Source organism: Vanellus vanellus (assembly GCF_965231255.1).
Source record: "Vanellus vanellus genome assembly, chromosome: 5".
In the NCBI taxonomy this organism is placed as follows: Eukaryota; Metazoa; Chordata; class Aves; order Charadriiformes; family Charadriidae; genus Vanellus; species Vanellus vanellus.
Genome location: NC_138910.1, coordinates 23,015,174 through 23,027,524, shown reverse-complemented (window position 1 = coordinate 23,027,524; position 12,351 = coordinate 23,015,174). Strand labels below are relative to the sequence as shown.

Genomic DNA, 12,351 nt, shown 5'->3' with positions numbered 1-12,351 from the left:
AATTAAGTATTTACATACAGCAGTGTAAGGATCTAGCTACTGCGAACATTAAGCTGTCTTAACATCCTTGTATCAGTACTGATTATAAAAGTCACATACCTTGAAAGAATGATACAAAATTCATCCATGTTACCAAAAGACCATGATCTTCCAAAAATTTCTTTGCCACACTTTGGTGTGAAAGTATGTTTATAAAATCACTAACTAGGGGCCAGTAGGTATTATTCTTCAGTAGTGCTTCCCCACAATTCACCACAACATGTAAACTATTTTCTTCATCTAGATTTAAAAAAGAAAAAAGTAATTATTTAAAAATGACAACAAAAAGGAAAAAAAGTAAGTTACAAGATAACGCAAAAATACTAATTAAGATTCACTGTAACATTGCAATCACACATACAGAAAACTACAGAAAAGAACAATAGATATTTTGTGGTACCTGAGGCTGTTTTCTCATTGTGGACTCATTAACATAGATCCCACTCTAGTAGGAGACACACATACTTTGAACAATATTGCAACCTTTGAAAAGCAGTGCATTAGTAAAACCATCACAGCTATGCCTTTTTTGAATACTGTCCAGAAGTATAAGACGACCAAACAATACGATTCCTATTATGAATACCTGAGATTATTTTGAACTTAATACACTTCCAGGGAGCAAATCTGGTGATCAAAACCTACACTGGCATGTTCAGTCTGAGGAGGACAGCAGAGAAAAGCATATCCACTCTGAATCTGAGACAGAGAGAGGGTTTAGGCAGCCTTCCTGGGGCTAGGGCAGAAGGTTCCCAAAAGAAGGGGATAAGAAATCAGGGGGGGGTGGGGAAGGTGTAGAAGTCTCCTCCCTGAATCACAGAAGTACGTCCTCTACAGCTGTCAAATAAACCTCCTTATTAGATTTTCATAAGAAGGACCCCTGGAAAGACCAGAAGGGAAACAGGATTGGTCCCAGATTCATGACCCAAGGGAAATAACTTCCAGCACCCATCTGTCAGTTACGATTTTATTTCAAGCCAACAGAAGAAAGAGAATCTTGCATCTGATGATCAGCCTTGGGGACGGCTCTTGTCAAATGCACTGAACGACCCTTGCAGTTACCCTTTAGACAGTGAAAGGGTCATAAACAGTACGGCACAACCACAGCTAAAAAGACACTGTTATTATGATACTCGAGTCTCGGGCTGACGTGACACATCTGTATCTGGAGTGGTTCCCTTTACATATATGATTTCTTCCTCCCCTTTGGTGTAACTACTGAAGAAAGTACTTTTATCTTTTCACTCCGAGGTGGTTTATTTTGTTGGTTTATTAGTACCAGGAAAAAAAAAAATTACTGTCTTGCTTGCTAAGTGAACAGGTTTTCTAACTTGAAGTCAGACAGTATTTTGATCTTGACAAGTTTTACTTCCCAAGAACGCAGCGCAGTCAGAAAAATGAATCAGATTTCATCCTGAAAAATATGCTGCTGGAGTTGCATAAGGTAATATAGAGCTCCGTTTCTTAAGACTGACTCCTTTCTATTACATTGAAGCCCTGGAAGGAACAGGAAGCCAGAAGCACTCTGCGCAGCTTCTCAAACTTCTCTACCACAGCTGATCAAATACTTTTTAGTCTCTCTCTCATTTTCTGGTACATCTGCAAAGAAAGGAAACTAGGTCTTGCTGCTCAGCTGCCTGGTTCCCACATGCTCACACAGCCTATCCAAGAACAGGATAACATCTCAGCTGGCTCTGCCTGAATCCACTGAAGAACTCTGCAAAGAGTCAACAGTTACATGTTGCTGATTCTCTGCCCCAGTATAGATTAGACAAATCCAGGGTTATTTCAAATTGGCAGTGGCATTGCCTCTTAGTCAGAGTGCTCTACAAGCCAGGGTTAATGTAATGTCATTCAAAGGAAGAGAGTTGTTGCTTTTTTAAAGGATGAACCATTACCAAAACTTTTTTCTTGCGGTATAAATTCTTCTCCCATGAAAAGTTCAGTAGGAGGAAACTGCTGATAGAGAGGATAAAAGTCCCTAAGAGCATAGGGACATAAATCTTCCTAGGCAGCCAGTTTTATCACCTGCACCCGTATGTCACCTCTTCATCCTTTCACACCACGTGTGAGAGAGGTAAGCTGAACAAGTAACACTTTCAAAGTTGCTACCAACACAGCTCCTAGGTTAACTCTGTTTCAGCAACACAGTTTCTCACTTGGCATCCACAAATACCCTTAATGGACTGTATACTTTCAACAGGTGCCAGCTGTCCAAAAGACAGTTAGCATCTGTGAGCAGTACCAACTAAACGTGCCTTAGCAGATACACTTCCTGCTCCATGCTCTCCTTGTTCCTCTCCAACATGTTTTCTCCATCTACCCATTTGCTAGATTTGTAAACTGTGTCTCATTTGGATACTAAACCACCTACTTGTTTGCACTAGCTGCACAAACAGAACTCTCAATTTATCCCACAAGCACAAACTTCTAACAGACTTCTCACTACTTCCAGCATCCTAAGAGGTACCTTGAACTAAACACAAGATACAAGCGTACAGAACTGCAAAAGAAAGCCAATGAGAGTATGAGAGGGGAAAAAACCCAATGAAGTATTTTTTTTTTTTTTTGTCAATTTACTGTATGCCCAACCCCTCATATATGAAAGCAGTGAGGAGGAAATGTTGTGAAAACACTGAAAAGCACCAGACAGATTCTATAATGAAGTCTTAGCTAAGACAAATCACTGGTGCTGGGAAAGGAAACTGGTAACTTCATGTCTTGGGATAGCTGCTCCAGGGGTAAGTCTTTTTGCACAAATGTATCAGAAGTATATCTGACATTATTTAGCTTACCAGCTCCAGCTTACATCATTAATTACCAGGAAGTTTCTTCAGACAATGTCTAATCACAGTCACAGCCTTTTTCTGTTTGGCTGCAAATTCTGATCCACTATAGCAGCTTACCACCACCGTGCTAGCAACATCCCATACTGACCAACAAGTAAAATTCAGAAGATGTTTAGAAGTAGTTTTAAATGGCATTCCACCAATATGGCATTAGTTCAGCAAAAGTCACTTGATATAAAAACTGTTAAAGAGAAACTTTCAACAATTTTCTTTGAATACTGTAAAGCAATCTGTGTAGGGCAACAGAAAAAATTCTCAGGTTGAAGTGCAGCTGAATGAGGGCACTCTTTATAGCTATATCACTGAGGATTTCCCATTCCAGTACACTCATTCTGTATTAGGCTATACATAGAATAGACTCAGAGACAAAGGATACTTCAGACAAAAAAAAATACAATTTCATGCAGAAGTTGATGGTACTTATTTGGCAGCATCAGGCAGCCTGTCTAGAGATTCAAACTAGGATAAAGAGGGCTGAGGGGTCTGTGGTACATGAAAGCATGAAAAACGGAAGTCAGCAAGATTCGTTGTGCCACCAGTTTCACATAAGGGCAGATAAAACAAGGAGGGTAGAAACAGGACAGCTGTTTTCACTGGAAAAGTTACACACTGTACACTAGTTCAAATTTGAATTGCCACTCTGTCAAGCAAAAACTTGATCAAATATTTACAAATTATTAAATCATTCTCCTCTAATTATATCAAGATTTATTAAAGCAATCACAGGTGAGAAAAATAAAACAATTTTAAATACTTCAAAATAGCTTGTGAAATACTTTGAAAATATTTTTAAAATTAAAGGCCTCAATTTGCATATATAATTTCTCATTCAAATGAGCTTCACAAATAGTGTTCATGCACTTTACCCAACAAATGAAGCACCTGCAAGATAATACTCTGTATTTTAAACTATATAACATTCCTACAAAAGAAAACCAAAGGACAGAACATCTGTATCACTCTTGATAACTATCTTTACATTTCTAGGAAATTTTGAGACTCAGCCTCTACCATATATTGCTAGAGCCTGTGCATTTTTGGGAAGGGACTGGGGGATGGATTGACTACCAAAGAAAGAGATTAAGTTTCCTCTATAATCAATTTATTATTCCATGGAAGCAAGCAAACAAACAAATCAACCTACCTTGCAATTCACTTTTAATAAGGCAACTTTCCATCATATATAACAGAACAGTGACCATAATGTCCAGCAGCTGACATTCTTCTGTTACTTGGCGTGCTAGTTCTTCATTGCTGAACAACTGCACACTGATATGCACAATTCTATTAGACATTGTGTCTGATTCATGGCTTTTCTTCAGTGTTTTCATAATAAAAGCATAATGCTGAACAAAAGTTTTGGTAAAAGCAATCTGCAAATTAGAAAGAGATTTTGACGTTAACAAGCACCATACAAAAAGTATAGCTTTCTTTCATTGTATAATATTCATTTACAAAAGTACAATCAACATATCCTAGGAAATACCAGTTGCCATGACAAACCAAAATTGATGGTGTAACTATTCCATATCTAGTTTCTAGAAACAGTCCACATGAAGAGACCTATGTGTAGAGTGAGGTAACTTATGCCTCCAATTTTATTACCTTATACCAGAAAACCCAATCTTCTTGTTCTTTGCTTTCCACACTAAAAAAAACCCACCAGAAATGTTGAAACAGGGAATATAAGGTCTCAGCATACCTGTGAAAGCAGTAAAGTTCTAATAATGAATTTATGCTAAATTTTTTACATCCTAAAACAGGGAGTAATGTCCCAAAATGATACACTGTGAACAATGAGATTAGTGGTGCCTAATAAAGTGGCCTTAACTTATCACTTGCATTTGTCTACCCATGGAGTAGGTTTTCATTCACCTGTCAGGGATGATATTTCAACACTGAATTTCATCTGCTATCATAACATCCTATAATTTATTAATAGATGTTTAGAGCTTTCACCTAAATAATTAAAGTCATTAGCAAGTTTTGCTATTCTTCACACAACCGTTTGGGGTTTTTTAAACCATATCGATATTTAAATACATAAACATATAAATCTTAGTATAATTTATCGTCCCACTCCATTAGCCTCAAATTGCATTGTATACCAACCTTCTGCACTGCATATACATGTGTGCATATCTGCCAGCTTTGAAATCACTTCTCACTTAGTACTTTAAGTTCTGAATTAACACCATCTGGACTTCCTTGGCTTAATAAGAAGAGATAATACAAGCTGTGTAGTGATGCAAATTTTCAGCTCAAAGGCTAAAATCCCCTGTCTATTCCTTCTGGAAGTATTAAATCTTTCATAAGCATAAAATTAGAAATTTTAAAACCACCCTCAGGTAGCTGTATTTTCATCAGACTGCGTACAAATCACTACTTCATTTTACCTGCCTTAGAGTCAGTACTCCCATATTTTCTTTATAGCACTACCATGTTATTCTCATTTAGAAAATATTTCCAAAAATATCATGATGCCATAATGCTGCTGTTGGGCACAAAGACTGCTTCTTCCAGCAAACATCCTCAAAAATAAAGTTGTTCATGCGAAAAAATGGACCAGGGTGGGAATGGGGATGTCACTGCAGGAAACACTACAGCACTGCTTAACCTGCCCTCCTTTAGCTAATTCACAATGAAGGAAACCTGTGTAATAATTGAGTGTCTGCTATATAGAGCACCCAGCACAATGATAATTGTTTTCAGCTAAAGCCTTTTCAGAACAACTTATTTGTGACACTTGCACAGAGTTAATAAAATATTAGTCTGGTATTCCAAGGCAGAACAACCTATCATATAATTACCCTTAAATTAAAGCTTGATACAACCTTAATCACTGGCAATAGCACTTATAAAAAACATCAAGACGTTTACACTATTAAAGTTAAGTTTCAGACACAAATGACGCATCTGATATTTTAAGAAGTTAATATATTAATGCTGCTAGTAAAAAAAGTATACTTTATTTATATATTACTTCTTCACACTGTATTATATTTAAATAGGATTCTCAAGTTCTGTGATGTAGGAACTACATTTGATTTGTTTTGCGCTGCACTCTCAATCCAAATTGATTGCAAAACCATAGTCCTCCTCTAAGGCCAAATTTGCGATTTTTTATTAACTTATTTTAAATCAGCACACATCAAAACTTTCTGTGCCCCACCCATATAGGATAATGAATTTCTGAACATACTGTAGATTCACTATCAATATAGTGTAATGATAGAAATTCTGTAATACGTTAAATAAAGAAAAGACATCAGCTTTACTCCTACATCCACTTGGAAGTTAAACAAACAAATACAACCCTTTCCAATTTTGACAGGAAGAAACTAAAGCCATTTCCAGAAGTTAAAACGCTGAAATACTGTGGTAAACTGCCGTCCATACATAAAAATAGCCATAGTATGTCAAATCAGTCCATCCAGCTCAGTATCCTGTCTTTGAGTGGCCAAAGCTGTACACACAACTACAGAAAAATACAGAATGGAGCAAGAATACAGATACTGACATAACACATCTTTCCACATACTTACTCAGCTTCCAACCATTTGCAAGAACTGCGTTCCTAAGACAGACAGGTTTCCTGTATATTTAATTACCTTCACTGACTTACTCTCTATGATGTGCAGCTTCTAAATTTCTAGCCTATGCAAAAACAAAGTTAATTTCTTCATCTGGCCTTTCCCTCTTGGTGGCCACTCAACAATCAGAACTTTTAGGAGCCTAACATCAACCCCATGTTTCAGTTAGAACTTGCACCTCCCACGTTTACCTTTTCAATGCAAAGAAAAAGATAGTTCTGCCAGGTGAAAGCTTTGCTAAAATTAAGTTTCCAATAGAAAAACTGTTCTACAGAATTTGTAGAATAGCATATCCAGGGGTTAGTGAATTCCTATTGCTGTAATAACTGCCTCAACGTTCACTATGGGAGATGCCTGACAAGGCACAGCATTTCTGATAATTATGTTCGTTGATTCATTATCTCTACCAGATACTTCTGCATTTCTTTACTTCCAGCACTTCAGCAAGGCTCTGCTCCAGGATGATTTACACTCTTCCAAAAGCTTCCTCTTTATTGCCAGCCCCTTCTTTGCCTTCTCATTGGTCACATGAAGGTCAGTCCTATTTCTCTGGCCCTTTGTTTTTCCTCTTGCAGAAACCTTGTTCACACCATAACACCTCTAATTTCTCAGAAGTTCCAGTAAATTTCTCTTCCATCTTCTTCACTTGTAAGTCTTCCAAGCTTCAAATGTCAAAGTGCTGGAAGGGATGCCTCAGGCACAAATCCTGTAAGGCAAAGACCACACTGTTTGTTGTGCTGTCTCTCTCATATGCTCAAGGGGTGAGTGGGGGAAGAGCTAGTTAACCCAGGGTTTTATCCCACCCCTTTCAACAGCTCTTTTCAATACTGGGAACCCTAGAAGAGAAGTTTGCTTTCCTATTTAAAAATAAAACTGTGCAGAGATTGCTGGTGGCTCACTGACTGCAGCATAGGCATGGTGGATTCAGTCAGCTCTACTACATTTACACTGGAAGTCAGAAATTTCAAGAACTTCTGAGCATGTACAGATAGCCAGCTCTGTGCTCTGTCTGGCTAGCTCACTCAGTTTATCAGAAAATCAACGTAGCAGAATTCTGCTGATTTAATGTGCTAAATCAGCTCATAAAGAATCAGACAAATCGCACAACAGCAGAGACAGAAAAAAATAAGACAGTACATGTGGTGTAGATGGGATGGGAGAAAGTAGCAGAAAGCTGAGAGATCACTTGAAAGTTTATATCCCTACAGGTGTTCCTACTGTTTGAGGATGTAACATGATTAAACAGCAAACAAGCTTTTCCTTCATAAAAGCTAAACGGAAACTTGAAAGAAAAAACATTCTTCTCATTCACCCTAAAATGGTATGTTCTCTCTGTACACATGTAAAAGGCAGGAGCCACCCCTTGCAAATTAGCCACAATCCTCAGAGACATGTTTAAAATTCATGCCTCGTGGACACAGTTTTGCAACAAAGCACAGGTATCTTGGGAAAAAATAATGTTACCGCCTCCCTGGTCTCTGAGTTTCCTTCCTACTGAAAAAAGACCTTTTAGACAATCACAGCAATTAAAACAAATACATATTCTAAAAGATTTCAAATACTTTGGATTTGTACTATGAAGTTTGTACATAGGAATTAACTGTTTAATCAAACACAATATGAAATTGGTAACAAACAAACAAAAAAAAGAAGAGAAATGTTTAAATAAACCTTTCATCTGAACATACAGTATTGGCAGGTGGAAGATGGACTATTTCCAGATAAAGGTGGCAGCCAGTAGAGAAACCAAATAAGCCATGGTCTCCATTCTGAGTACAGTGAAGAAATAATATGAATACAGTGAAGAACACTGAAGACAGTGGCTTGCTTCAAAGGAAAAAGATCCCATGATCTTTAACGTAGAAAGGTAAACATAGCAACACTTACCAGATTCCTCCACATACTGCTAGCAGTTGGATGTTTATACAGGCAGGAGTTTAGCTGGCAACAGATCAGGACAACTGGATGTCCATGTGGGTCTTCTCTATACCAGGAAAAATTCAAGCCTCACAGCAAGTGATCATCAGTGAAGAAGTCCTCATGTATTAGATGAATCCGAGACCAAGATGAATCTCTGCTGGTATCCCAAATCAAAACGCTGCCTTGACATGGAGAGTCTTGCTGAAAGCCCGTATCTTATTTTTTTCTTCCTTCCAAGTTATCTTCATATCCTTTGCTTTGATACAGCAAGGTTTTAAGGGTGCATGAATACAGGGTTGTCCCATTATAAACAGATATTTTTGAAGAAATCTGCATGCCTGGACTTCAGGATTTCTTAATCTTTGCTTCTCAGCAGGGATTGAGAACGTCCAAAATATTTGCATGGCTCAAAGGTATGACATGATCAGAGCAAAATGTTAAGCCTGATTGCTATGTATACTTGGTCTTGGAACACGCAGAGCAAACAACCAAACCTGGCTGCACACCAAGATTTAAAACAGGAAGATGACATCCAGTCTCCATGACTCCAGGCAAGGAGACACTTGGTATGGACAACTGCTAAACTCTGTAAGGAAGCAGCTGCAAGGCTGCCAGAATCACCTAGGGCATAGCTGCAGCAAGAACACTCACACTGTAATGGCCTATATAGAGAAATCACTGCCTACTACACCAGTTGCAACAGGAATGAAGTCACTGCAATTATTTACCAGTCATACCTAACTACCGAATCATTTAGTGCTGATCCACATCTTTTAACTGATAAAAATCCTATTTACAAAATAAAACATATTCAACACATGCAAATACGCACTAACAGCCAAAAAGGGAAAAAAAAATAATCAAACCATGACAACAAAATTAATACCACTGCTCCAGAATTACCCAGCTTGTTTTGTCCACATCTCTCTTCAAATACTATACTTTAGACCTTCTAACCAAATACTAAAAGCAAGGTAAAAGATCTGCATTATTATATTGCTTATTATTCAAATATAAACATATGTGGTCTCATGCAAAGCATAATATACACTAAGTATGTGAATAAGAAAAGACATTTAAGTTTGAATGAAGTAATGCAAGTACCTTATAATCTTGATCTGGCAGCATGTTGAGTAAGAAAGTCACCATCTTCTGTGGAAACTCATATTTTATTGTCCAAAATAATAATTCTTCTAGAAAACATTTATGCTTCAAAACATCCATGATAGATTGATCTGCATAAAAGGTTGGAGGAGGTGATGTGTAATGTAATAATTATTTAAACTAAAAATGATAGTGCAGTTGCACTGTCATATAAAATTTAGCAACAAAAAATTTAAGAACATCTTAGTGCACTCTGTAAATAATTTTTTTTTCAGAAACACCGGGAAAATGAACATGGCCAACACTGCAGAGTGTCAGAGACTGTAAAAATAGAAAGGACCTCCCAGAGAAGTCAATGGAAGTTTTCAGTACAATTATACCATAAAGAGTCCAGTCTTCATTGATTGCATTGAATTGTATCACCTTACTGTAATAGCTCCACTGATTATAATGAATCACAGCGATTTGCACAATATTTACACAGCCACTTGAGGGAAACTGTTAATGTAGACTACCAGTTAGCTGAAGTTAATATAGCAAAACAACAAAATAGAATTTATGATTAAGTGATGAGTTCTGTCACCTAAGAACACTTATGTTCTGTTTACAAAGCTCTAAACAAGCTAAATAGAAGCAATAATCTATCAGTTATCTTATTTTTAAAGCAATATATGTACTGATTGACCAACAACAAATGTTTGTTAGCTTGGTTATTGGTTAGTTGTGTTTTGGTTTTTTTAATATAAAAATTGCCATAATCAGATAATCAAGCACTAGCTCCTGATGGTACCAGAAGAGACAGTCTCAGCCTTCCCCATTCAACTCCTGGCCATTCACTCTGCCCCCGTATTTGTACTGACAGTAGATCCCTGTGGAGTACCTATGTAGGAATCAAGTCATCTTTCCATTCTGTCATCTGCATTGGATTGCAAAGCTGCACAAAGTAATCTCTGCTAGAATAAACTGTTCATGAAGCTATGGTTTGACAGAGCATAAATCATATTATCCCCATTAAAAACAAACAAACAAAAAAAACCCCACCAACTAAAATATAAAGACTCTCTATCATCATTCTTCAAGAGGTTGATTATATATGATTTAAAACTACAACAGGCATTATTCACTCTTGTAACATGTAAGGACTAAAGAAAATAGTATTAATGTTCCTTTATATCTAGAAATCAACTAGACCTGAATATATACACACACTCACCCCCCTCAAATCCTATATTCCAATGGGACTGTATGAAGTGCTCCCAGCAGCACAGATTCAAAACCACTTAAGCTGAACACCTTCTGGCCTTGAAGACTCGCCTCTTCACTGAGGTACGACAGCTTTAGGGATTGTACTGGATAACTTTGTGCTTATCCTAAGCACAATAGCCATTTGTGCTTTTTCTAAGCAGGAATCACCTCCATTTTCCATTACCAAAGGTCAGAGATCCCCAGCTAAGCGACCAATCAGCCCAAAACATCTCAGGAATTGCAAAAGATGATGAGACCTAATGAATAACCTAAATTTTAAGGAATCTCCTCAAGACTTTAGCAAGCCACACAAAGACAAGAATATGTTTTATTCAATATGTTATACAAGCATCAAAATAAAAAAATCACCTTCACAGAGTCACAAAAGATATTTTAATATTAAAATATTTTGTAAAGTATTACACAACACCTACTGCAGCAAACATATGATGATCATTTATGTTCTCTTCCTCATCTCTTGTTAAGAAAGTACGTGTGTGATTTTACTGCCCATGAAAGCTTGGTAGCCATGCAGACTGAAGTCCTCTGCCCACAGAACAGACAGCACAGGTTTAGGTACATGCCAAACACCCCTGAATGAGAACACTGCGCATGAAGACAAGTGACACAACACCTTATCTGTCACTGATGTGTAGCTTTCTCTGACACGTATCACAGTTGAACAGTGCATATCAAATTCTTTGTACAGCAGTTTCAGGCAGGGACGGAAGAACACATATCCACGTATACCTGCTACAGAATTTAAGTAGGCAGAATGCTCTTACCCAACTTGGAAAATTTGTCAAGAACACTGGGACTAATAATCCCGCTCTTGTGAAAAGCACCACATGATTTTAAATCTCTTTCAACAAATAAATAAATAAAAAAAATATAGAGTGCCTGTGGGTTTGAAATTGTCTTAAACATCAGGTATTTCAGATGGATGCAGGTTTTAAAACAGAGTAAAAATAAAAATTCTCTCAGTACTCAGTCCCATACCTGTATCGGTGAACCTCAGCATAAAACCTGTATTTTCTTTAAAGAAACGTTTTATTCTTTTCTAGTGCCACAAAAGACCCCATAGACTGTTGCAAACATGTCTCTAGAATATGAATCTTAGCATTCCAAGATATCCCCAGTATATAAATAACCCTCTACAAAGACAGTACCGCTAAAGACCTAGGATGAGACAGGGAGTCTGCTTATACGGAAAAGGTAAATCTGTTTTTATTCAATACTCAGTTTTCTAAAATTTTCTTTTCATACTCTTATTTTATACCCTATTGGACATAAAATATGAATACTGAAAACTTCAGAAAACTATTCAATATTTAATAAAAACAGATACTTACCTTTCCCCTATTGGCAGACTCCCTCCTCTGGGGCTGATATTAGGAGCTATCAACATCATGAGCACAGTCCATGTTGGGATGCCTCAGAGGGGGAAGACTACAATCCTGGGGGGAAATCAAATGTTGAATTAAAGTATCACTTTTCCTGAAATGCCACTGCTGATACTGGTTTTCAGATCTGTCAGCTTCTCAAACTGAGCTTCCTCCCTGCCTATTTCCCATAATCAGTCATCAGGCATCAGAAAGCAA

At 37.3% G+C, this 12,351-nt stretch overlaps 1 protein-coding gene across 1 annotated transcript in view; it reads right to left on the bottom strand.

Annotated features, from left to right (window-relative positions):
- The window catches only part of UBR3 (ubiquitin protein ligase E3 component n-recognin 3), a 121,788-nt gene that overhangs the window by 86,883 nt on the left and 22,554 nt on the right, over positions 1 to 12,351 (bottom strand). The window contains exons 7-9 of the mRNA XM_082484547.1: positions 9,506 to 9,636; positions 4,033 to 4,261; positions 100 to 279 (exon numbers count right to left, since the gene is read on the bottom strand). Of these exons, the coding sequence (XP_082340673.1) occupies positions 100 to 279; positions 4,033 to 4,261; positions 9,506 to 9,636 (540 nt within the window). The remainder of the gene's footprint in view (positions 1 to 99; positions 280 to 4,032; positions 4,262 to 9,505; positions 9,637 to 12,351) is intronic.